Consider the following 27,045-nt stretch of genomic DNA (forward strand, 5'->3'; position numbering starts at 1 on the left):
ATATTTCCAATTACAAGAGCAACATAAGCACAGAGCAGGAAATCCCGGGATCAGATTAAGGGAGAAAGCACCTTTACCCCCTCCAATCCACTTGCACCCTGGCTGTTGCTTCAGGGCCTGGCCTTCCTGTCTATTGTCTGGGCTTTCCTGACTGTTTCTTACCCATCGCTGCAATGACACTGGCTTTGCACCCACTTTCTTTTTTTCTTTTTCTTTTTTTTTTTTTTGCACCCACTTTTATATAAAGGATCAGAACTGGGGACGTCTGGGTGGCTCAGTGGTTAAGCATTTGCCTTTGGCTGGGGGCGTGATCCCTGGGTCCTGGGATTGAGTCTCGATGGGGCTCCCAGCAGGGAGTCTGCTTCTCCCTCTGCCTGTGTCTCTGCCTCTCCCTCTGTGTCTCTCATGAATAAACAAACAAAAAATCATTAAAAAAAGAAAAAATAAAAGAATGGACCTTTCCTGAGAGGTAGACAGGCAGTTAAACACAGCACAGCCCAAGGAAAAGCTGTCACTCTGACCAAGGATGATGTCTCCTGGGTGACCCACCAGACGAGTGTGGATCATGGTTTGCCACTGATTTCTGCTTAAAAATAAGTGCCTGCACTCCGAGTGCCACAGCTCTGGGAGATGTCTCTGAGATGGCGAGCAGTGCTCCAAGCCAAGAAAGACTTGCCAGATGCTTTGCTGTGAGAAGCATGTGGGCTATGGCCGCTGAGCCTGCACACACGGACACTGGGGCTCAGATTCGGGTGGTGGCACCCAGTGTGGGACGGGGGTCAGACTCACCTTCTGTGGCATGTGGGAACCCTGAGAATCCCCAGCCCAGCGTGTTGATCCCCTTGTAAGGTGTTAATTACATTAGCAAAATCCCACAAACCCCTGTTTATGTTTTCTTTTTATGTACTTTAAAAACACGGGAGGGATTATAATGTGCATGTATATAATTTATTTTCTGCTTTAAAACCCCGGAACATTCGTAAGCATTAAGCTCTTCTGGTTAAAACCTCTTCAAAGATACATTAGTGGTCAAACACAGTTCTAGGGTATAGCTGTATAGCAATTTACTAGACATTATTGTTGGTCATCTGATGTTTCTGGCTTTTATTACTGTATTATAAATAACGTGACAATGTGTGTGCATAAGACACTATTTCCCGCATTTGTTTCCTAGACATGGAGTTCCTACCTGAAACGGTGTGACTCTTTTGAAAATTCTTGATAAACATCCCTATGACATGAGCTGGAAAGACACCATTGGATTTACTTATTTTTGTCCTGTGTCCTTAAACCTTAGAGCAATGATGTTTCCTCGACCAGAGTATATCATGTGATGTCTTGGAGCTCAAAACATCAAGAAGAAAAGAAACATTCAGCTTTCTCATTTCCTATCTACTTTATGGGAACAGTTACTACAGAGAGGGTAGATGGAGAGAAACCAGGCACAGCCAAGTGATTTCCAAGTCCAAATACAGAAGAAGGAACCCAACAGGTAGGTGATGCGTTTACGCTAAATGTATGCAAACCACAGGCCAGGGACAGAACCAACCCATATGTCCAAGCCCTCATTTTGTTCATCTTGTTGTTTACAAGGAAAAAGACAGACTTTTTCATATAAAACAGAATTTCAGACTGATAAAAAGAATTTCTCACCTTTCGGAGTCTTGCAAGCAGACCTGCTACATGTTCATGCTGTTCTGACTTAGCAAGCTCTTCTGCTGTCTTCCCATCCTGTTGAGGAAAAATGATTAGTTTCTTTCCTTCACAAAAGAGCTGTTTGTTCCATACATTAGTTCAGCCGTGGGAGGCAGAAACAAGTGTTAACGGGCCTTAGAAGAAACAAGAAAGGTGGACAGAGTGTGTCCTGGATTCTTTCTCTTTCTGTAGAGTGCTTATTTCACTTGGTCCCGGGAAGAAAAATGAGAATTAGAAGAAAAAAAAAAGTGCACTGGTGTCTTGAAGTCCATCAGTGAGAAGTCTCAGACCCCCAGGCTTTAACCACACTTGGCACCTCATTGGTGAGCAGATAACCCCAAACGCTGAACCTCTCTCCAATAAAGCAGATGATGAAGCCATTTATAGATGCCAAATTCTAGTTAGTGCTAGCTAAGGTCTTTAAATTCCTCCCCTGGACAGACATCAGCACTCAGAGGACGCTAGTTCCTGGTAACTGTTGAGCATATCAAAGAAAAGGCTTAGCTTTACAGACAATTTTGATCTAAAGCTCTTCAGTGACCATAAAGGAGAAAACCAGAGTTCACAGCACCTTTCAATTAGAGAATTTTCATAGGGTTGTAGTTTCAAAGCAAGCAAATTAATTTCCATTTCTGTCCCACAAATAAGCACAACTCTGGCTCCTAATGCCACGCGCCTGGTCCAGCTCTCCAAGCTTTGCGTGCATTAACCCTCAGGGTCACTCAGGGGAGGTGGAACTGCGGCCGTTCCTGTGCCACTGAGGAGGAAACAGAGGCTTAAGGACTATCCTGCTGCAATTTTAAAGTCATTACAAATTTGAAATAGAAAGGGCGAGAAGCAATTTCCATGCAAATAAAAAAGAACTTTTTAACAAGGAACTTTTCAACAAGGAGACTAAGAAGCATCTGGGCCCATCTCTCAATAAACAGAGCTCCATTCCCATGGAAGCTCAGGGATGCCGAGTCTGGATAACAGCACATCTTCCAGCTTCTCAACTCAACAATCTGAACCATGTGTGGGGCTTCATGAGACCAGTGCTTCTCGACCTCAGCACCTCTGACATTTTGGCTCAGATAATTCTCTATTGTGCGGGGCTGTCTGGCACTGTGGGATGTTTAGTGCATCTATCTCTCTCTGGTCTCTGCACTAGATGCCCGCAGCATCACCTCCCCAGTTGAGGACCACTGTCTAGGATAAAGCTGGAAGCTCACATGAGCACTCCGGGAGGAGGCTTTATGGTCACACTGCCCATCTTGCTCTCCCATAAAGTCCTGAGATGTCTCTAATGGGCATGTAGGGCCTCTAGTTGCCTTTGCGGTGATTAAGGATCTTGCCAGACACCACACCTCACCCAGGGATTCATGCCAAACTGCCTGGATCCTTACTGACACGACAAGACAAGGCCTCAGGTTAGCGGTTCCCCAACCTCACCGGACACTGGGGTCTTTAAAAACCTCCGCTGCCTGCCTGTGCCCACCCCCTCCTGGACACTCTGCCTCCGTCAGGGTGCTGGCCTCCCAGACATCGCGGTGGTCAGCATGCCCAGGTGATTCCAGCGGGCAGCAAGGTTTGGGAACCACTGTCCTAGTCAGAAGAAATCTGAGCCTTGACTAACACTGTCTGCCTTTGGGGGTCTCTTGGCCACAGCATTTCTCTCAGAGACCCCAGATCTGCACATGACACAGAGGACCTTCAGTGACAAAGGCCACTGTCCGTCACAGAGCCTCTGCAGGGACAAGAAAACCACCATCAACCAAATGCCCTCTGTATCGCCCAGTATTTTACAGTTTGCAAAACACTTTGCCCAAAGAGACACTATTCAGGCTCCCAATAGAAGGCCAGCCGGGAGAGTGGAGAGTTTGACCTTTGGAGTCAGAAGGACGAGGTGTAAGGCCTGAGTCCACCCCTCCCCAGCTGTGAGTCAGTCACTCGGCCTCCTGGCACCTGGCTCCTCCATCTGCAAGGCGGAAACGGGTGCCCTCACCACACGGGGTCTTGAGCAGATTAGAGAAAACCAAACATAAAGAACCAGCAAAGCACCAGGCGTGGAAAAGCAAGCAGCAGGAATTATGAATAGTGTGCTGAGAATTTTCCAAACTCCCTGGTCTTCTGTCCAAGAGGGAACAGGGTCGGAGCTGGATGTTTGCATTCTGGCCTTGCCCTCCCCTGTGCCCTGGAGCCAGGTGCCAACTCCCACAAGCAATTCAAACACTCAGTGTCCTCCTGGTTATAAACAATGGTCTGGGAGGGCCTCCTTGAGAAGATGATGTCTGAGTCAAAACCTGCAGGAGGTGAGAAAGCAAGCCATTTGGACACCTGAAGAAAGTCCTGTGAAGAAAGGCAAGTGCAGAGGCCCTCGGGCAGCAAGATGACTGTCAGGTTTGAAGAGTTTCAAAGAAGCTCATATGGTGATCCCCCTCATGTGGTGCGATGGGGTCAAAGGGAGAAGATGGAGTAAGAGATGGTCAGGGAGGCAATGTGAGGGGCTGATCTTTAAGGGAGCCCCCATCATAAGGACTTCTAACTTGATGGGTTAGAAGGGTCTGAGCAGAGGAGGGACAGGATCTGACTTATATTCAAATGGGGTCACACATGTTGCTGCCTGAAGAACAGACTAGACAGGTGAGGGTAGCAGCAAGGAGACCAGGCAGGAGACCAAGACAGATTGCACGTGATCATGGCCCAGGGGTCATACCTCATGGGGGAACAACAGCCAATTCCAACAAAGCAAGAAAGGGGAGAAAACCATACCTGCTAGGGGGGCTGGCAAAGAGGAGGCTATCTGGGGCTCCAGCTGAATACTGAAAGATGAGAAGGAGCGAGTGTTCCAGAATCTTCTGCCACTTATGTCACCTGTTACTATGTGCCCAGGCACCTGCTAGTAGGCATTAAAAGTCTCTCACTCTGAAAGAAGGAGCACATTGTGTCTTCTAGCAGGGGTGTGTGCAGGTGGCACTCTGCAGGGCAGGGAGGGAATAGAGACTGAGGAGATCCCAGATGGAAAGAAGAGCATACCCAAGTCGGTGAGGTGGGAGCAAGCAAAGGGCTTCCCAGGACCTGCCAAGAGTTCTGTTCTGCTGGGGGTAGCTGAGGGGGAAAGGGTGGAGGGTGAGGCTGGGCACAGAGGGTGCCAGGCAGTGGAGATTGGAGTTCACTGGCTTTTCCAGAACCCCAGATGTGGGGATGGAACAGAACTGTCAGGAAGGCCAAGGTGACACTGAAGGGACCAGATCTGGGCCCAGATGGTCTGGGACAAACACACACTGAGGTCCTTAACCAGGTAGAGGCCAGAGTGCTAGGAGACCAAGAAGAATCCAGGATGCTGCCCCACGAGGATGCAGGGGGAGGAGAGGCCAGCAGAGCTCCTCCATCCTGGGACCCACTAAAGCCCTCTGTAAAGGCCCACATGGGCAGAGAAGGGCACAGTGGGGGTGGGGGTGGGAGGTAAGGATGAACCTGGAGGCAGCCCTCCGCTGCTGGGGCCCCAGAAGGTCCCAGAAGGCCGGGGCAGAGGGCAGGAGGATGCCCAGCAGCACATGGGGTGGAGGAGGCCAGAGGACAGGCAGGAGCAAGTGGGGTTTTCTTACCCCAGGCGGGAAGGAGGGTCAGGAAGTGTAAGTCCTGGGGAGACCACTGGTGCCCTGGGATTTAGAAGAGCTGCTGGTACTTAGCTGCAGGGGAACGGTTACCCCCAAAGTCAGTGCGTGGAGGGAGATGCCAAGACTGACTCAAACCCTAGGGGCTTTTGACCTGACCTCAGAAGTTCTATTTCTTGACCTTGAGTGGGTTATAAAGGTGCCAATCTTGTAATAATTCAGTAAGCTTTTCTTTTGTTCAAGTGCTTTGTTAAAAAAAAAATCTATTTTATCTTAAAACATTTTGGGGATGCCTGGGCGGCTGAGCGGTTGAGTGTCCAGCCAGGGTCCTGGGATGGAGCCCCACATTGGGCTCCCCGTGGGGAGCCTGCTTCTCCCTCGGCCTGTGTCTCTGCCTCTCTCTGTGTCTCTCATGAATAAATACAATCTTTAAAAATAAAACGTTTTGAAGGCAGGAGCTACCAGGAGGTGGTTGGAGGTTTGGCCAAGAGCACGGGAGTCCAGGGGGCCCTGTAGGCGAGGTCGGGGGCCCTGAGCCCAGGAAAGACAGGGCAGGGTGTACTGAGGGTTTTCCAAGTTACTGGGGCTGAGCCCGGCACTGGAGGCAGGCGACCGCCAGGGGGCGCCCCAGGGCCGCGAGCTGCGGTTAGGGACGCGGATCTCCGCCCGCTCAGGTGCGGGGGGAGGGGGGAGCCGGAAACGGAAGGGCGCCATTGCTGCCGCTGAGGGGGCGGCCCCGCGCCACTCGGGGCTGCTCAGAGCTGGAAAGCGGCCCCGGAGATGCCTGTGGATGTGAAGCACACACCGGATTTCCATGACACTACAAACCGGAGACGGTGAAGTAGCTCGGTAGTTCGAAGATACCGACTGCGGGTCGAGATGATGCCATTTTGCATGTTTTGTGCTGCATTGAATACATTCCTGAAAGTGATTTCTTCAGCCTCTTCTCCGTTTTGGGTATGGCTTCTAGAACATTTAGAATGGCTCCTGCCGCCCGTGGTACGGCTCCGTGGCGCTGTCAGCGCGCCGCAGCCGTCAGGTGCCCGCGCCGCTGCCCCGCCCCGCCCCGCCCCGCCCCGCCCCGCGGCGGCCCGGCCCGGAGAGGAAGGCCCCGCCCCGCCCCCACCCCCACCCCCACCCCCACCCCCACCCCCAGGTGGCACCGCACTCTCCTCCTCCCGCTCCGCTCCGCTCCGCTCGGAGGAGCATTCCCCACCCCTGGAAACTCCCTTAGGGCCGACCCTCACTTCCCATCCCGTCACTGTAGTTTGTGGCTCTCAGTCCGCCCCCCACCCGCCCCCCACCCCCGTTAGACTAGAAATTTCCAGAGGGAGGGGAGCTCACCTGCCCAGGCCCTACAGTGTTCCTGGGTGTTAGAGTGCCTGATGCACAGCATGTGCCCGCTATTTGGGGAATGAAGAGAGACGTCCGGAGTGGACTCCCGGGTGGGTGCGGATGAACGAGGGGACGCCCTGAGGGGACGCCCTGAGGGGACGCCCTGAGGGCCGGCTGTGGGGGGGAGGCCGCCGGTGGGAAGCTAGGAAACAGCGGCTGTGGGCAAGTGCAAGGGGAGAGGACCCAGGGCTCACGGAGGCCCTGGGGCAGCTCCGAGCCCCCAGCAGAGGCCTGACTCCGGGATTTGGCAGAGTCAGGTATCTTCAGAGCCATCCTTGACAGTTTTTTTTTTTTTTTTTTGAGGCAACATTTGTGACCAAAAATTAGAGAAAAAAAAACAACTTTTCCTCATAAAAATGCATATGAATACCGCACTGTGTAAATAACTGGATCGAATGCCAAGACATGGCTGAGCAGGGCTTGATGATGGCACATCAGGCCTAGAAGCCCACGCATGGCCCTGTGGGGCTTTGTGGTGGGCAGGGAGGTGCCCCAAGAAAGGGACCATCCTATCTAGAACACTGGTATCCACCGGTCCGCAGAGAAGCCCTGTTCAGCGCTCAACCCTACCGAGAACGGGCCGACTACCTGTGGGGACAGAATGACATCAGAGGAACACCAGTGCGTTCAGGGAGACAATGCCCTCAACCAGGGGTCACCAGACATTTTCTGTAAAGGGCCAGAGAGTAGATGCTTTGGGCTCTGCGGGCCATCGGGTCTCCGTGCAGCTGCTCAACTCCACCCTTACAGCATGAAGTGGCCACAAATATGTAAACAACGAACACGGCTGGGTCTACAGAAAGCTTTACTTATAGAAACAGGTAGTGAGCTGGAACCCATGAGCATGGCTGGCTCCCAATAAAACCTTATTTACAGAAACAGGCAGCGGGCTGGATTTGGCCTCTGGCCCATAGTTTGCCAACCCCCGCATGGCTCTCCAAGAAATGAAGCCTCCCTGGCAGCCCCAGGGCCCTGACTTCCCCAAAGTTGGCTACCATATTTTAAAGCTCCAGTGGTCCACTGTTTAAAGGTAAACACTTTACATCAGCAAAGCACTAGTGAGTTCCAGGAACCTCCCACATAACAGAGTGGGAGACTCAACCCACCCTTAGGCCCGAAGCAAATCAAACAATAAAATTTCACTGTAGCCGTAAAGATGACAACCTGACCTCATCAGTCCCCCTATTTTTCCTCTTTGGAATTTCATGAAATGTAAATCAAAGGGCCCTTCCTGCAGGGCAGGACCAGGTGTGGAGTGGGGAGGCAGGGGAACCAAAGTATCTCATGTAAAATCACTGTGGCGGCCTAAGCACCAAGCCAGACTTTTCAAACAGGAAAGAACAGCTGTCCTAAGTGGTTCCCTCACCCCCAACCCCCAACCCCCAACCCCGAGGCACCTCCAGTGTTGGGGGGAGCACACGGAAAAGGAAAACACAGATGTAACAACACACACAAAGGCGCCGTTGTGTAACAGGGGACACAGCAGGCCTCTGTGGCTGCTTGGGCCTCAAAGCGCAGTGAGGCTGCGGCCGTGTGGGCCATCACCCAGCTTTGGGGGGCAGCCAGGCCCCTAACCACGGCACCTGAGCAAAGCTTAACAGCAGCTTGTCGACTTGAGATGCAGTTGCCAAGCAATACTTTTCCCCTCGTGCCCTTGAGGCCTGAGCCAGTCTTCTATCATTTTCCCTGGCTCTCTGCTGCCAGAAGGTGACTCACCGAGGTCAGCGCCTCCACATTGGCGCCTGCCAGGCAGAGGTAGCGGACCACGTCCAGAATCCCGTTGTTGGCTGCAAGGTGCAGAGGCGTCCGGCCGTACTGGAAAACACAGAAAGCCCCAAAAGAGTCCTTCCTGCAACTGCTGCCGAGGGCCTCGGTGGAGCCTCCCCTGGGCCAGCCCCGTGTGACAGATCTGGGGACACCCCACCCCCAAACGCATAGGAGGCGTGGGCTCCCTTCCCCAGAAACTCGCCCTCTCCCGAGGGAGGCAAGCCCAGCAGAATGCGTTCCAGTATTTTCCAGTGAAAAGAGTAACTTGGAAATAAAACTCTAAAGCATAAACGAGTGGGAGGCCTCTCATAAGGTAACTAGATCAAGTCTCCTGCTGTGCTGACAGAAAGGAGGCATGAGTCAGGGCTCTGACAAAGGGTCCCAAAGTTCCAGAAAGATCTGCAGCACAGTGCAAACATAGACACTGCAAGGGACAAAGGGATGGACGACAGCCACTGAGGTCAGTCTAGTGAGGGGACACTGCAAAGCCCTGCCCACCACGCTCCCTACTGTGTACATCTCTGGTTCCCAAATTGTGTGCCCAGGCACGTCAGGGCACATGGTGAATGATGCGGTACTGAGGAATAGTCTACGTTACTGATGGAACCAACAGGTACACACACGAAGTGAACTCCCAGCCCAGGCAGTTCAGACTCTTAGCATCGGACTGCACTGCCTTCCTTTCAACAACATGTGGGCGCAGTGGGGCTTTGCTGATGACTGAGACAAGAAATCAGGATCCTGAGGACATCGGTGTAGAACAGAGGACAGTGACCAACCTGGGTTCATGGTCTCAGGAGGAGTTGCCTGGTGCCCCACAAGCACACCCCTCCTAGGTACAGCCTTGCAGTTAATGGAAGAACAAAATGAAAAAATATTCATTCACTTTCCATTTATGTGGATGATTTTTTTCCCCACAGATACTGAGTCCTGGAACATAAATTCTTATTAGGTTGTTTGGACCGAGCCACCTAATAAACAGAACTGTTAGGTGTTTCTTGCGTCCTGGGGGAGCCAAAAAAGTTAACTAAGACTCAAAGGAGTCTCACAGGCTTTAGCCTGGTGAGGTATCCGGCTCAGGCTCTTTATTTGCAAATACAAGTTTTTGTTCCCAAGTTAATACATGCTGATGGGGAACAGGCAAAGGACACAGTGGGGACTGGTAGAAAACAGAAGTACTCATTCCCTTGGGTCCCCTCCCCCAAGCTGCTCCCCTCAGAGCACTTCCTGCTGAGCCCTTGGGTGCCTCTCCTTCCAAGCATGTAGCTCTGAATCCATAAAAGGAAACAAATTACTTGAAAAGCCAGGACATGATCATACTTCACTTTCTATTCTGTCCCTTGCTACATTCAGCTAACAATATGGGGCAGACACTGCCATGCTTGTCACCAAATCTATTACATTCTCTGGGATGCCTGAATAATATGGGGACGGGGACATGTCATAATTCACTCAACCAGCCCACTGAGGATGGACGCTTGAGGTGATTCCATTCTGTGCCCTAATAAATAATGCTGCAACGTGCATACACGTCCAGGTTTTGTTTCCTGTCATCTTTAGATGCTTTAGAGAGCAGATATGAAACTTTCAAATACCCTAGAGAAGGGGTTGAGGGGGTTGTAAAAGATATGATGAAGTGTCTGGATTTATGCAGGAGGAAGAGAAGCCCGGCAATAGGAGGCATCACTTTATGGAAGGGAAGGACGACAAAGAAAAAGGACTGGGGAGTGGACCCTTTTGAAGACTCCAACCTTTGACAGAACCAAACCCAAACTCCCGAGTGTTAGAGTCAAGGTCTTGCACCATCTGGACCCACAGTCCCCCTCTACCTGCATTTTCTCTCTGTGCCCCGCTGCCTGTCTGCCTCCCTAAATACCTACACCCCATGTCAGCTGCAGGTGCATCCCCACCATGACAGTGTCATCCCCACACATACACGAACACCTCCCTCAGTCTGAAACACACGCTCCTCTTTTCATCCAGCAAAGCTCTAAATGCCCCTGAAATGCTGTCTGCATTTCTATAGCACCTGTGCCCCTTTTTAGCAGAGCCTACAACCTGAGATGCAGCTGGAGCAGACAGCAGCCTGAGGGCAAGACCATTCACTCCACTATCCACAAGCCCCCCAGACCTCACTGGGCACAGGGCCCACCACAGCCAGGTGTTAATACACGCTGGAGGGGCATGGCAGTCTCACTCACACACTTGGATATGTGCATGCACGCACGTGTGTATAGGTGCATGTGTGCCCATTTGTGTATGCAAGTGTGTGCGTTTGTGTGTATATGTGCACATATATGTACCTGCATTTGCATGTGTGCACATCAGTTTATGTGTGTATACCTGTGTGTGGATGCACATATCTGTGCTGGTCGGTGTGCATATGTGCACATGTGTGTGCGCAAATACGCATGCATGAGCACAGCCTTCCCCGTGTTCGCTGTTAGGAAGAGCCATCCCAGAGGAAGAAAGGGTTAAGGCCCGTAGCTCTGTGCTCCCAACACACCCGTTTAAACAGCTGCCTCCTGACTTTCCCACGGGACGAAGGAAGAGTGAGAAATACCTGTTTCACTGAGATGAGTGTCAGAGATATGGACAAATTCCTGTCACATACTGAGGACGGGCCACTGTTATCTCTGGGGGAACTGCGTCCAGGTAAGGAAGGGCCAGATGCACCATGAGGAAGGAGTGACCATCTGCCTGCGGGACACAGGTGCTGCGTGCCTGTCCATCTTGACTGCTGACTAGGGGGCTGAGGCTGGGTGAGGCCACGCATGCTTTCCCAGCACATAAGTCCTTCCTCTTACCTTATGACCATTTCAGCTCCTCTAGAGCTCCGTCATTTTCCCAAAACAAAAAACTAGAGAAGGCAAAAAAGAACCCGAAGGTGCCACCAAGCTTGTGAAGGAGGCGTGAGACCCGCAGTGTCCGGGTGTGGTGAGCCCGAGCTCTGAAGGCAGCCCGGGAGCTTCCTGAGGCTCCGAGCGCACAGAGCTGCTGAGCAGTGCATTGCTGCCCTGAGCAGCTTCCAAAGCACTGTCCGAAGGAGGCCGACATGTGGAGTTTCAACTGAGCTCAAGTCAGGGGCAAAATCACCTACTGAATGCCCTCCCTGAGCTGTTTTGTGGCCGTATGTGGTAAAAACATCTATGTGGGCATGTCTGAACTACCATCTGCAGTATCACATAGGTAAGGGCTATCCCATCAAAACATGAAAGTCTAGGATCATCCTGATGGCTATTTTGTTTTATTTTTTTTAAGATTTATTTATGTATTTGAGAGCTAGTGTGTGAGAGCAAGAGAGGGGCAGAGGGAAGGAGAGAGAGAGAGAGGGAGAATCCTCAGACTCCTCACTGAGCATGGAGCCTGCCACGGGGCTGGATCCCAGGACCTGAGACCATGACCTGAACTGGAATCCAGAGTCAGCTGCTTAACACCCAGTCTTGCTGGGTATTTTAAAGAGCATATTTAGCAAGTGCACTGTTTGTACTTAGGCGTGGGGTGAACACCCATCCCTTTCTTTAACTTAAAGCAAAGTACCATGAATCACCCGCTGTCCTCCACCTTCCCAGGAGACAGCTCATCCCAGATGCTGCACACACAGTAGCTAGCTGTGCCAAATCCAAAGGTATTCAAATAAGTGCCACTCTGTTCCTTGAAACCACTTTTTATGTGTTTAAAGACTCCTGGAAGGAAAGTCAAGATCTTGATGCTGCTTAATATTACATTTGGCTTTCCCCTTAAGCCACTTACCTAACGGACTTGGCCGGATTAGAATGGGATAAACAAAGAAAGCAACCAGCACTGCAGCTGATGGCTAAGACCTACAATATTGCATTTTCAAATTTCAGAATGTGAAGATTGCCAATTTCAATTTTCATTAGAATTAATCACATAATAAGCAAGAGGAATAATTTTTTTGTAGAAGTGTAATTTTCCAGCTGTTTCAGATATTAATTCTCTCGCCTCAAATAAATCATAATAAAATTCTGCTGGCATCATGTCTGCCATTTATAAACAAACACTTCCCACATTCAAAAATTTAATTCTACTTGGACTCTCTTCTTAACACAATCATAAAAGAATAGTGTTTGCCTTCCATACAGTTACATGGCTGAAACCACATGGATATCCAACTCTTCTGTCTTATTTGGTAATGAAAATCTAGATGGTATTCAAGGAAAAGGGAGGGTGTTAACAAACCTCTAAAAGTCAACATCTGGGGTCCTGGGAACAAGTAATTATTTATTTTCATTTCTTTATTTGCCAAATGGTAGCATTCCCTTGGTCTTACCAAGTTTACTTAGCACAAAAAAAGGTGGTGTTATGAATGCTTGACCATAGAGCTCTCAAAAGATGAAGCCAAGAAGAGAAATCTAGTTCTAGGAATCTCAGTGAGGTGTCTTCCTAAAGACTCGGCACTCCAGAAAGATGCTCTAATGTGACCGATGTTGTGGAATTTCTCTACAAGAGGTCACAACACACACACACACACACACACACACACACACACATACACACACTCTCCCTCTCTCAATGTTCCTAAGTGACAACCTGGCTAGACAGAAAGCACTTAAAATAATTAATGTAAAAATCTTCTGTTACTTCAGCAAGTTATTCAAAAATCAAATGTAAAATAGGACTTAAAGTAGAGAGTCCTATAAGACGGAACAGAACAGGTCCCTGTGAGTAACACAGACTTGGAACAATGAAGAGCCACAGGAGAAACTTGGCCAAAAGCCAGAAGCAGATGGATGGATACACCTGCTGGCCCCTGCAGAGAGATCCCCTCCAGCATTACCTTGTTGGAGATATCCAAGTTGCAGTTGGCTTCACAGAGGGCCACCACGATAGGCACGTTGCCATCCTTGCAGGCCACATGGAGCGGTGTGTTGCCGTGCCTGTCTTGGAAGTCGACAGAACATCCCTGGCTGATGAGAGTCTGGATGACCTCCATCTGACACCTTCTCACAGCAAGGTGAAGAGCGATGTGTCCATCCTGCAAGAAGCACCAGGGACCATGAGCACTGTCCCCTCAGTACATGGGCCTGGTCACACTCGCCTTTCCAGCCACCATGGGGTCAGCTCTAATTGGTAATGGCCTTGCTGGTGCAAAGCCTGAAGGATGATCACAATGCAAACTTTGCTCCTGGTGGGTGGGGGAGAGGCTTTGTGTACCCCACTCTGCATAACCACAGACGAAGCTCACCACCAGCCTGACTACCCTGGGCTTGGCCAGGACAATCAGATAGAAAGGCCCAAGACTTCTTGTCCCTGAATTTATAGAACTATAGTAATTGCTGGTACTTACTCCAGTGGCCTGTTTTGTCACATACTTGAAAACCACTTTAGAAAACATTTGCTCAGCAGTCTTTACTAACTTCCTAAGCAGAGAGGGCACGCATGCCTATTATTTTACCTCACTCTGGAAGAAACTGAGAAAGCCCTGGGAAGTGATGCGCTCAAGTGCTGTCATATATATTTGGGGCAAATAGAACATGCTAAATCCATGCATCCCATAAAGGACCAGCCTAAGAATTCCCTCCACTTGTTACAGAATCCCTGGTGAACAGACATGTTGAGTTTCCTGAGCCAGGTAGAGAGTTTGGGGGCATGTGTGTACCATCTGTTCTAAGGTTTCTCTACCCCAGTACTATTGACATTTGGGACCCGTCCTGTGAGCTGTGGGATATTTAGCAGCACACTGATCTTTACCAACTAGATGCCGGTAGTAACCCTCACTCCCAACTCTGACAACTGTAAAAAGTCTTCAGCTGTTATGAAATGTCTCCTGGGGGGCAAGCCTGCTCTCAACTGAGAACCACTTCTCTGTACTAGGAAAATAAATACTCCACAAGCGTCCACTAACTTAAAGACGGCATCCTAAATCTGACTATGAAGAGTAACATCCCAGCCTCGTGTAAGTACAAACTCACAATAAGAACATATGATGCTGAATTTGCTTCATTAATAAAGGAATACCTGGTTTAGGATGGCAATTATCAGACAAATAAGGGTGGTTTCCAGAGTTTTACAAAACAGCAGTGATGAGAGTAAATAAACTACCTACTTCTTTGTTTATCTATGAAGTAATAGTGAGCTGCCAATTTTCACTGTGACTGAAGATTGTCTTAGGCTCAGTGATCACCACTGTACCGGCTCCAAAGCTAAAAAGGCTAAACTCCTGAATCATCTGACCATAAAGTGTTATAGGCCACAAGTGAATATGAATTATCAGACAGAATCAAGGAAAGGCCACAAATTTCTGAAACAGAGAGGAGAAATGATCATTGTAATTTGCTACATTCGAGCTTGTTAATTTAGGTAAACTAAGGTAGGAGTCTTGTGGTCCTGCCAGCCCCCCAGATCACCTTGTCAGAGGCATTAAGGTCAGCTCCGTGTTCCGAGAGACACTCCACGATGTCGTGGTAGCCCCTGGCAGAGGCCGTCAGGAGGGGCGTCTCTCCTTCTCGATTCTTACTGTTCACATTGCAGCCGGCTTCACAGAGGGCTTTGGCCACGGAGTAATAGCCGTGCCAGGCAGCACAGTGCAGGGGGGTTTCTTCTTCCTGGCCAAAGAGACACACGCATAGGGGAGAAGGACATGACACTGCATAAGGGCACGCATGCTGAGCTCCAGCCACCACGGCAGCCGCGGCATGGCAGCACGGGGAAATGAGCTCCTGGCTGCTGTTAACCTGAAATAACGGATGTGGGTCTGACATCTCTCCTTCATTAGTTCTCTGGTCTCCACGCTTGTGTGTCGGACAAACTCGGTTTTCCCTGCAGGTTCCTGGTTGACTTTCAGGAAGGAGTCCACTAGAACCGTCAGCTCTGAACAAGAGAGCCTCAGTGTGGGCCGAATCATATAGCAGCTTTCTTGTAAAAATGCCTTTGTCCATTTCATCAGAGGCTCCTCACAGTCATAGGGCACTGACCCATGCAAGATTTCCGTCATGTGTGTAACATAAAGCCAAGTCACGTAATTTATTGTTGCTCTGGCAAAGCAGTTCGAAGATAATCAGGCTTTAACAAGTCAAGGGAAGAGCTAGGGTCAGGTCTGTAGGACTGCGAGGCCTGTATATTCACGATCAACATCGTTAGACACGTAAGTCTGTCTGTGTTACATGGTAGTGTTTACAGCATGACTCTGGAACCAGACTGAGTGGGTTTGAGCCCCAGCTCCACCACATAGGAGCTGTGTGAGCTTGGGCAAGTCACTGAACCTCTCTCTGCCTCAGTCCTCTCTTCTGTAAAATGAGGATGAAAATAATACCAACCCACTTACCGGGCTGTCCAGAGGAGTAAAGGAACAAATGAATGAGCTAGTGTTTCTATTTGAGCTCCTGCCCTCTGAAATCTAAGCAGAAAGCCAAGCTTGGATAAAACTCCAAAGGACCTGACTGTATCCATCGGCTATGTGGACCTCCATACAGCAAGCAAATGGAGGCAAGGACATCGACCACCAATACCCACCTTGTCCTGGAAATTGGGATTAGAGCCAAAGCTGCACAGTAACTGAACCACGTCGGCGTGGCCATAGCGAGCTGCCACGTGAAGGGCTGTCTCTCCAGACTGCAAGAAAAACAGCCAAATTTAGCAAACTGTGGAAACTCAATGCTCAGGACTGGAGGTCAGATCCCACGCATGCCTGGCTCTGTCTTCCCCCTCAGGGCCCCCACCACTCTCAGGTCAGGCCCCCTTTGGGGACTGGGCTTGGGACTCTGAAGCAGAACATGCACCACACAGCTAGTGTTAAACCCACACACGTAGCTCATCCTGTTTGTCACAAAAACTCCTAAGTGAAAATGCTTTCCTTTTCTGTGATGGTGGTTCTCGGTCTTCTTTATACACTGATTAATGCTTGGAGCCACGGGATTTTTTTTTTTTTAAACACAAAACTCCTTTTTTAATATTCAGTTATTTCAACATTTTTTTATAAGCAAGTTTCTGATTCCATTGTCTATGTTAAGAATGTTATTTCTTACAGTCTCAGGGATTTTTAAAAACACCACTATTAGCCCACAGTTGCATTATGTGAATTTGTAATAGGTGCAATTTCCTTAGGATATTTTACTTTTTAATCTGCCCCAAACTTGTGAGTATAAACAGATTTAAAACAAAACAAAGTACTTGTTCCTACCTGACCAAAAATTGCCATAACATATAAAGATGTGTGTGTGTGTGTGTGTGTGTGTGTGTCTTTGATGTGAATATCATTCCTTAGATATAGAGCAGTGCACGGTCCATACAACTGTATGTGGCAGTCCTTACTAAATATGACAAATCAGTCTACAAGTATTAGGAGCAGAGAGGGGCTGCAGAGTAGAATGCCTAAGAATCTTAGGTACATGTTCCAGTCCTGTCAATTAACTCACAGGGTTGTAGTGTGAATTACGTGAAATACAGATATATGAAATTAAGGTTATGCTAAGTCAGTAATTTTTATAATATCTTGGCCCCCCAAAGCCTTATTTTACATGCAGTCTCATGAATCAGTCTAGTGCCCATGCTTTTAAGGTCAGCACTGGCATCTACTTCACAGAGGAGAAAGGGAAAGAGATGTACCTAGGGCAATTCAATAAAAGAATCAGGCTCTGTTTCTGGTTGTCTTTCTAGTAGAACCTTGAGCTTCCATGTTATGGGGAAGATAATTCACTGCTTGCATATTATGCCAACTACCTGGCAGACTTCAGCTAAAAGCAGATTTTAATATTAGACCAAGCCAGCAGCAGAAGAAGACTTTGATCATGAATCTTTTTGCTTTGGGTAGTGATGCACATGGGGCAGGTCAACACTCACACGCAGCCTCTTATTACTTCCCATTGTCCCTAAGAGGAGAAGTGGCCTTACCTTGTCTTTAACATCCAAAGGGCATTTGTTCTCATTGAGAAATTTCAGGGTATCGACGTGGCCATGCCGAGAAGCCCAGTAGATGGCATTGGATCCGCCCTGTGTAAAAACCAACGTGGAGTCACATTCCAGACCCAGATGCATGCATCACTCAGACTCACTCTATTTCCCTTCCTATGTGACAGCAACTCCAAAGGAGCAATTTCCAAAAGGAATGCACTCCCATTTTATTTTTTAGTCTTGACAAGGGTATGTAAGATGTTAACATTCTGGAGAGCAGCGGATATAGAAGCTCTCCGTCCTTTCTTTGCAAGTTTTTTGTTAAATCGAGAATTATTTCAAAATCATGTTTTTCTTTTCTTATAACCTTCATTTCAAGCTCTGGTTAGAAATCCCTCTGTGCTCAAGGATCACATCCACCCCTTTACAGTTCTGTTGAAGATCTATGGAAGCTGATAGCAGATCCACTGTAATGACTATTAGCCGCTAAACAATCATGTCTGTTCCTCCAACGTGACCCGTGCTTCAAAGCATATGTATCATCCTTACTTTGTTGCCCCAATAAACATGTAGGCAAATATACTTCTAATAAGACTACTTAGATAATGAAGTTTTTCCAAATGTGACATCTAATAACACTGTTGAGTAATGATTCGTGAGGAGTGAATCTAGGGGTAGCACACAGGGAAGAAAGGTTACTGCCAAGAGGAAGGGAAGTGTTTGCCTTTTTCTTTATAACATAGGTTAGACTATGCCAGTCTGTTCAGCAGGTCTTCTCCTTCTCCTTCTTCTTCTTTTTAGATTATATTTATTTATTCATGAGAAACACACAGAGAGAGGCAGAGACACAGGCAGAGGGAGAAGCAAGCTCCCTGTGGGGACTCTAATTCAGGATTCGATTCTGGACCCCAGGATCACACCCTGAGCCAAAGGCAGATGCTCAACAGCTGCCCATGTCACATCTTCCTTTATAGGAAACTGAGACATGAAGTAAGCAGCACATGTTATTTTTCTCTGTTACCTCTATGATAGGGAGACATTTGGAAACACTTAAAAACTAACTCAGTGGAAATGAAACAGAATTATGACCTTATCCTGGATATCAATTCTTGAGCCTCTTTTAATGAGCAACTGTAGTATTTGAATATTCCCACAGCCAGCAGCGATCAGTAACGGAGGTGTCCCATGCTGGAATAGGCAAGAAAAAGATATTTTTTCAGGTTTGGTAGAAAAAGGAAAAGCAAGTATTCCCTGCTGCCCATGCCACACAGCTTCCTATGTCTCAAAAGACACCGGACTACTTTGCATATTAGGAATAGGGACATTCAGGAGAACACACAGCCTTTCTCTGCCAGATTCACAATCAAATTCACATCCTGTTCACATTTGCAGAATGAGCACATTTACAATGTCATGATTAGAGGTGCCTGAAGCGCACAAGGAAAGGCCTGGCATGAAGAAAGGCCCTCAGTGCACTCGACCTCATTTCTAACTCTATTCACTCTCGACACAGAAGTGACTTCCCTACAGCATGGAGTCTGTAACAGCCAGGGAGAATGGAGATGTAGCAGAGATCTCTTCCACTTGGAGGTATATAGTCACAGTGATCACTCTCCCTGCCCCACCCCTAGCAGAACAGTATCAGACCTTGTTGGGTTGATTAACATCATAGTTGGACAATGAGCCCAGGAGGTGCTGCAGGCCTGGGACATTGTCATCATTGATGGCGTGGATGATGGCTTTCATCACAAACGAGTCTTCTTCATCCTTGAGATGGACAATGAAGAGGGAAAAAGAGTTAGTTTGCTGGCCACGATCCTCTTATCACCATAAGAGAAATCAATGCTCATTTGTCAAGAGAAGCATTCAGAGGAAAGTGAGCCACTTTGTCCCCAAATCCACATGGTCATGAAGGGAAGCAGAAGGTTACTTTTTGCTCCTTCCATGTTGGAAACTGATGCCACTTTCTGTTTACCTGTGCCTTAATGTCACTTGCATTGCAACCCAGATAGCAAACAGCTTTTAAGACTCAAGATTTAGAACAATGACTGGTAACAAACTACCCTCTGTATATCTTAGGAATCTTTCAAAATATATAGTCCCAGAAACCACCGTGAAAAATAGCAGGCATAACTCAGACTCTAAAAACCATAGAACCGAGGAAATGATACTTCTGATTTCTACAGTCATTTTTGTTAAGATTTTATTTTATTTTTAAGTAGGCTCTATACCCAGCATGGGGCTCAAACTCACAACCCCAAGATCAAGAGTTGCACAGTCTCCTGACTGAGTCAGCCAAGTGTCCCTGAATTCTATAGTCTTAATTTGTAATTCATCCAATTATAGAATTATTTTCTGATCACTAGGATTTCTCCCCTCTCTAGGTATAGAATAACATGGCAAAATTCTCTGAAGGCTGGCCACAACTAATATTTATTCTTACAAAGGCACCAGAGGGGGAGAAGTATGAAAATAAAGGCCAGATAAAGGAAAACAGATGCATTTCTAATTACAAGGAGAAAAATAACTAGAGAATATTGAACGACAGCTTAGTTAAATCTTTGCCACTTTGTCAAAGTTTTTGTATGATAAGGTATTTACCAAATATGGCACATTAAAACTAAGGAATAAGCTAGAAAAACCTCAAACAAAATCTCTGGATTTACAGAGTTATGGCTTCTAATATTTCAGATCTAGAAAAGCATATCTACAAAGGCCGAGTCTCTGCCTATGGGGTGGAATGGAGAAAGCATTTCTCTGGGCTCTGCTTTCTCTTCTCTACGGATCTGAATCCAAACAACCTTCATGAGAGTTTTAATAATCTTCGTACAAAGCCCATGTTAAGAATGTCACTGGTCTTACTTTTCCATCACAACTCAAGTTGATCACTAAGAGACATTTGTGTGAAAGTGACAGTGCAGAGAAATGGGGTGAATAGGAGGAAGAAGCAGATTGTTATGATAGGTCCTCATGATTAGTGGGACATCAGGATGATGAGGAAACCTGACTTATGGGAGGGATCATGGGAGGGATCATCCCACCCAGAACCCTCTCCTACCCTCAACTTCACATTGTGACACTTATATTTCCCCTAAGTGATTATTCAAGATGATTTTAACTTATAATATTTAATTGTTCTCATCGTACTTAGATTAATAGTTTTTATCTTGGCTCTAGTTCCACTGTTATCCTCAAATAACTCCCAAACCCAAACTTTCTACTCCCCCTTCAACCTTGTTTATCTCCCATTCCTGTTTTCTTCTTAACATTTCCTATCTCTTTTTTCTCTATGAGGCTACACCTGGAGCCATAGTGAAGTAACCAGCTTCAGGGGGCAAAAAAGAACTGATGTCTGCAGATGTGTGATCCTGCCCGAGTCCCTGGAGCAGCTCAGGGAAACACTCACCATGTAGTCAGGCGAGCAGGCTGGTTCCCACAGAACCAACCTTTTTGACTTCTCTGAACTACCTTTTACCTCCAGGGCTCCCAAAGCCCTGTCATCTGTCAGGGGAAAGTCTTATTGAATTCAGGTGTGTCCAATCATATCTGAAGAGTTAATCTGTGAATAGGGTTCACTGTGGAGTAAGGGAGAAAAATTTTGGAGCTGTTCTCAAGGGCACTGCACACTTAATACAATATCAACAGAGCAAGTGGGTTTGGTCTTCTGGTCTACCATGAACTCCCCCAGCAAGTATTGGGCCTGATTTTTGGGTGTGTGTGTGTGTGTGTGTGTGTGTGTGTGTGTGTGCATTGGCAGGAAGAGTATCTGCCCCTTTTGTACTATTATAATCCAGTATTTTCCAAGGTCAGTGGCAATAGAGGACTCTTATTTTATTCATGAAAATCAGAATAAACTCTTTCCTTTTCTGCTGGCCAGTTACTCTTCCATCAAACTATGAATGTGGGAGGGGTGCAGTGGGGAGTAGTAGTGTTGGAGGCAGTGGGTGGGACTGGGTATGGTGCCAATCCAAGCAGAGAATAAAGAAAGAAAAGAAGCAACAGAGTACACCAAATCAGCCACTTAACTCCCTCCCTCAAGCAGAGGAAGAACAGGCCTGACACTTCCGTGACTTCAGGTTTTCTGGGTTGTTGAACTAATCAAACAACCTAAACATTTGAAATACACACTGCTTAGAAAGAACCTCACCAAGGCAAACAGGTTTGCTTACCAGAGTATCATCACTTCTGGCAACACTCATGTTACTTCTGGACAAGAATGACCTGGATAATCTTTGGCACAGTGATATCAAGCGAACGGATTGCTGTAAATAAATAAATAAATAAATAAATAAATAAATAAATAAATAACCAAACCAAACATAAAATGCAGGGGGAGAGGAAGAAAGAGAGCTTATAAAAGGATACTCAAATTAGTGCAAATGGCAAAGTCTTTGGGATAGCATTCACTGACAGCATGTTCTTTAGGGGTGGGAGGTCTATAAGCAGGCTGGATCACATTTGCTTAAGGAAATTTCTAAAAGTCTTTATAAATCAGGACAACAGGACAGAGATTCTCCTTCCACATTTCATTATTAACTACACAATTGCATGCCCTGGATCCCTTCTCTTAACATGTTATTCTCTACTTTTTCCCCACTCAGAAAAGCATGGTTTGCAAGGGTCTGGTCCTGTATCCTTGTGCCCAGGCAAGCTGGCAATGGTAGTAATGTGACTATCAAAGTTCATACAGTTGTTGGAAACAAACAGTGGGGAACTCCTTAGCCTATACAACAAACACACCTTCATTTACTCTCAAAAGCAAAAGCGACAGTATGTGTGTGTGTGCACGCGCGTGTGTATGTGAGTACCCCGAAAAGAGAGAAACTTATGGTGGTTCTCTCTATAATTTTAAGCCTATTCTCAGGGTTTCTTTCAGACTAAGTGTTAATTAAGCAACCTAGTGCTATAGTCCTCCTCATTCCTATCATGGCACCCCGAACTTAATGAGTGTGAAAATGAGGTACATTTCTGGCCCTGTGCTCAGAGACATGGCAGGTACTTGCCTCCTCTGAGCTTGACAAGACCATAGGCATAGAAAAACATCCTGTCACCTTCTTAACTTTGGATTTTTATTAGTTCAGGGTTGACTAGAATGCATTTTAGAGCCATGTGAAAAAGCCCCTTCAGTGGCCATCCACACTGAAAAAGTATGAGAGACCACATTGCAAATGCTCATGGCCCCACCCCACCCCATTCTAACCATTCACAGACCAAGGCTGGATTTAGAGAATAATTTATACAAATTCTACTATAAATGCAATTCCGTACTGCTTACCACAAAGGACAGATTTATTTAAAATGTAGCTTTGTTGAATTTAGGGAAAGACTGCACTATAATTTTGTTGTGCTGATTTAAAAATTTGCCTTGTGAATGGTTTTAATTTTTTAAAAATGCAAAATTACATATGAAAATATGAGTTAAAGAGGATTGAAATATTATTTTGCTTATCTTTTGAAAACAGCATAATGGTATAGAAGAATATAGAGTAAATTTAAACAAACAAAAAAAGGTTGCACTTTTGTATGGCCATTATCAGAAGAGATGAGACTAGCCCGAGGCAGTGCCACAGAGAAAATAAATTAGTTAACCCTTCCCTATCAAACATTCTTACTTTCCACTTTTTCCGGGCTGCGAACTTCTTGAACTTCTCCATGTTGACTGCCGATGCCTTTCTACTGAGTGCTTGTTGGGTATCTTTAGGCTAAAACCAAAATCCAAGAAAGCAAATTTAAAGCACTCAAATGATGGAAATGTGTTACATGAGAACTTCTAGAAACCTCTAATTATTTGGGATATGTACACACTCACCTTAATGAGATAGCAAAACAAGTTGGGATAATATGCAAGAGCTAGGAACCTAGTCTCTGGAGGCCAACTCTTGTGACTAAGGGTTTGATAAAATCCATAAAGACTGAATCTTGGGAAAAGCTGAGGAGTTGAGCTAGGACCAGGCTGAATTTCAATTTTCTGCACTGAGAGTTTGGGAATGGCAAGATTCATGGTAAGGTCATGTGATGAGGCATTTGAACTTAGTATCATTAAGTAATTTAGAGCTGGTAGGGAACTACGGTTAGCAGATCTGACCTGACAGCATTAGAATCCCATATACTGCATCTTTTTTAGGAGGCCATTAGCTCCACTGAGGAGAGAAGGAGCCACCACTGCCTCGTCAGGGAACCCATGCAACTGCTAGAAGCTCTCACAGCAGAGCTCTCCAGATGCCCCAAACCTACTTTTGCAGCACAAGTTGTTATACTGCAATCCCCTTACCAGTTCCATGATTTTATTCTGGAACTGCCATATTGCCCGCACTTAGTCGTTTCTGCTCTGGCTAGAGCAACTTCAGTTCTCTAACCCAAATGCCAATGGGTGTTATAGGGATATAGAGGTAACTGTGCAAGGTTTGGGTGGCCTATGGAATGAGGGCTCAATATTGGTAGACCTTCAGATTTTACACTGGAAATCCAGGGTTGATCTGATTTTTTTTTTTTTTTTTTTTTTAATGATAGTCACAGAGAGAGAGAGGCAGAGGGAGAAGCAGGCTCCATGCACCGGGAGCCTGACATGGGATTTGATCCCAGGTCTCCAGGATCACGCACTGGGCCAAAGGCAGGCGCCAAACCGCTGTGCCACCCAGGGATCCCAGTTGATCTGATATTTAAACGCTGGAATTCAATTCCAAATATTTAAAATATTCTCTGGGCCAATATTCCAGAGGTCTAACCAAAACTAGCTATTGAGTAGACTTGACCTTCAACTCCCCATTTACAATTCTGCATTGTGATTGCTTACTCTTTTCCACCACCATGATCAATGAGACACTCTGTCAGCCATTTTAAAATATGGCACCAATATCAAAAACAATACTCCAGACGTGATCTGTGGTGAGACCCCACAGTAACTAGTAATACTCTAGGGCAAATGCATTCCAAGATGTCCTACAATGCCAAACCAATCACAACAGGCAACTTACCTTGATCCAGGGATGCTGCAAACTATCTTGAATTGTCATTCTCTTCCTTGGTGAGGGGAGGGGAAAGAAAAAAAATGCTGTGACCATAGAAGCAAACACTGAGGTTGTTTCCATGCCGGCTGGGCCTACCAAGCAGATACTCTGGAAAATGCAATTCAGCGCCTGCTTTATTGAAGAAAGCCGAAAAGAACATCGGTCTTTCTGTGACTATTTCTCTGCGCCTGTAGGGACTGACTAAGCAGGTACAAAGGGCCCTGCCTGCATTTTCTGAAGCATTCCACATGGCATGCTTCCTTTGTCACACAGAACCAATCAGGCTCTTGTAAACGTGGCCACAGGCACAATACAGGCAATACAGCCGAGTACCCTTCAGGAAAAACAAACACTCACTTTGGATCCTTGACGAGGAGTCTTCTTATGAAATCTTTGGCTAGGGCACTGGTATTACTGAAATATTCTTCCTCAAATTCATAGTTGACAGCGGATACATTTGCTAATGTTTCTTGCTTAGTGTCTCCAAGAAATGGGGAGGCTCCACTTAGGCTGTTAATAAAGTGGGGTGCAGAACATGAATAATTACCTCTTGAGTTGTCATTCCTATCATGGCTGATAAGGGAAGTGAGGAATCAGATTATAATCAGGTGCTTGGGCAGTTACTTCAGAATCCAATTACATTTTATAGAGCATTTAACTGTCAGGCACAAAAGTTTCAGCTTAATGCATATGATGCATTTAAAAAGTTAATTTGGAACAGCATCTAGTAGTCAAAAAAACACCCCTTTTCTATTTTCTCAGCAGTGATGGACAGCCATGCTTGCTTTCAGCAATTGTGCTGCAGTTTCTGATGACTCATTGCGAATTAGAGGATAATGTTTAATTAGTATAAATTAAACATCTTCTGGGGGTGTAAAATGGATATGTTTACATAAAAAGCATGCATAAACTGAAGAGATCAACACGACACATAGATGGTTAATAAGACATATGGTCTCAAAGAAAGAGAAAAAGAACATGAGGCATGGATTTTGGTACTTACAGAATATAGGTTATTACCCCAATACTCCTAGACACAAAACAAAAACAGAAGCAAATGTCAGAAGAATAGTAAAGTAAATCAGAAAGATGACAGTATCAAGGGCACATGCTCCTTACCACATATCTGCCTCAAGACCGAGAGGTTCATAGTTGACGATCTCAGGAGCTAAGAGGAAATAAACATATGTTTAGTTTTGAAAGAAAGTAAATCAACAGATTCTATCGTCATATATAAATCAAAAATAAGTATAAGGGAAACTGATGATGTTACAGCAGTGGACACTTTGTCAGTATAATTCATAATATTTGTGAGAATAATGATCACAGGAGTAAAAACAAAACAAAACAAAAAAAACTTACCAACAAACTCTGGTGTCCCAAATATGTTTTTGAATTCATTTCCAAAGTCAATTTTATGGGCCAACCCAAAATCAATGATCTTGATGCGAGGTTTAGGGACATTTCTATCCAAAAGCATTATGTTTTCAGGCTTAAAAAAAAAAGACAGAAATATTACACGTGTTCAAAACAGTGTATTCATATAACCAAAAGGTGGAAACAACCCAATGCCTACCAACTGATCAATGGATAAACAAAACGTGGTGTGTATATACATATATAGATATTAGGTATTAGGTATTATTCAGCCTTAGAAAGGAAGTAAATTCTGACACATGCTACAACATGAATGTTCCTTAGAAATATTCTGCTAAATGAAGTAAGTCAGACAAAAAAGGACAAATACAGCATGATTCCACTTATCAGAAGCACCTGCAAGAGGCAAACCCATAGAGATGGAAAGTAGAATGGTGGTTGCTAACAGCTGAGTGAGGAGGATGAGGAACTAGGGTTTAATGGATACAGAGTTTCAGTTTGGGAAGACCAATTAGTTCTAGAGATGGAGTGTGGTGATGGTTGTACAACAGTGTGAGTACACTTAATGCCACTGAACCATACATTTAGAAATGGTTAAAATGCTATGTTTACTTTATTGCAATTTAAAACAGCTATAATACGCTGAAGACAAAGTGGCAGAGTTGTTCTCCCCCTTCCCTGAAAATACAACTTAAAACTAGGGATGAAAGGGTAATTGCAAGAGAACACCGAGAAAAACAAATGTCTTGATTTAGGTTCTCCCAGGAGCAGACCTATGACAAGGATTCAGGTGCAAGTGGCTTATGTGGGAGGGGGCTCCAGGGAATGCTTGGTAGAGGATGGGGAGACAGGAAGCAGAAGAAAGGACACCCAAAGTATCCTGTCAAGGTTGGGGTGACTGGAGGACAATCCCTTTGGGGAACTTGAAGAGGAGCCCTGAGTTTTCCAACTGAAGCAGGAGGGAGTCAGGTACTTATCCACCATCTCTCCATCCTCTGTTGCTAAGAGAGGCTTCTGAGGGCATTTACTCTGGCATCTGCAGCCCCCAGGGCCAGAAACCAGACATCAGGTGGAGAGCCCCACGTGTGTGCAGCAGCAGTGTTCAGTGTGTGTGTTGCGGGGATTGGATGGGGTCTGGACAGCTCTGCCACAAATAAACATGGGCAAAGTCCTCCCTCCTCTGAAGTCTTGTCCCAGCTCCAATGATCTGAATCATTCACTTGGCAATTGACCATAGGATATTTCATGACTATTTCTCAGTCCCTTGGACTGTATCTTGAATCTTACATTGTCACTGCCCGTTGCTTGGGTATATGCCTTCCCTTCCCAAAGAGACTGTAACTTCTCTGACAGTT

General features: G+C 46.4%; 1 protein-coding gene across 4 annotated transcripts in view; it reads right to left on the bottom strand.

Moving 5' to 3' along the window:
- The window catches only part of DAPK1 (death associated protein kinase 1), a 170,965-nt gene that overhangs the window by 24,427 nt on the left and 119,493 nt on the right, over window positions 1-27,045 (bottom strand). For all 4 annotated transcript variants that reach the window (XM_055310471.1, XM_055310468.1, XM_055310469.1 and 1 more), the window contains exons 5-19: window positions 25,676-25,805; window positions 25,433-25,481; window positions 25,317-25,343; window positions 24,671-24,823; window positions 24,281-24,326; window positions 22,919-23,008; window positions 21,476-21,568; window positions 18,954-19,073; window positions 18,396-18,494; window positions 17,307-17,405; window positions 15,930-16,028; window positions 14,825-15,022; window positions 13,255-13,452; window positions 8,403-8,501; window positions 1,654-1,731 (exon numbers count right to left, since the gene is read on the bottom strand). In XM_055310471.1, the coding sequence (XP_055166446.1) occupies window positions 1,654-1,731; window positions 8,403-8,501; window positions 13,255-13,452; window positions 14,825-15,022; window positions 15,930-16,028; window positions 17,307-17,405; window positions 18,396-18,494; window positions 18,954-19,073; window positions 21,476-21,568; window positions 22,919-23,008; window positions 24,281-24,326; window positions 24,671-24,823; window positions 25,317-25,343; window positions 25,433-25,481; window positions 25,676-25,805 (1,578 nt within the window). The remainder of the gene's footprint in view (window positions 1-1,653; window positions 1,732-8,402; window positions 8,502-13,254; window positions 13,453-14,824; window positions 15,023-15,929; window positions 16,029-17,306; window positions 17,406-18,395; window positions 18,495-18,953; window positions 19,074-21,475; window positions 21,569-22,918; window positions 23,009-24,280; window positions 24,327-24,670; window positions 24,824-25,316; window positions 25,344-25,432; window positions 25,482-25,675; window positions 25,806-27,045) is intronic.

The sequence above is a fragment of the Nyctereutes procyonoides genome, unplaced genomic scaffold (assembly GCF_905146905.1).
Source record: "Nyctereutes procyonoides isolate TBG_1078 unplaced genomic scaffold, NYPRO_anot_genome, whole genome shotgun sequence".
NCBI lineage: Eukaryota > Metazoa > Chordata > Mammalia > Carnivora > Canidae > Nyctereutes > Nyctereutes procyonoides.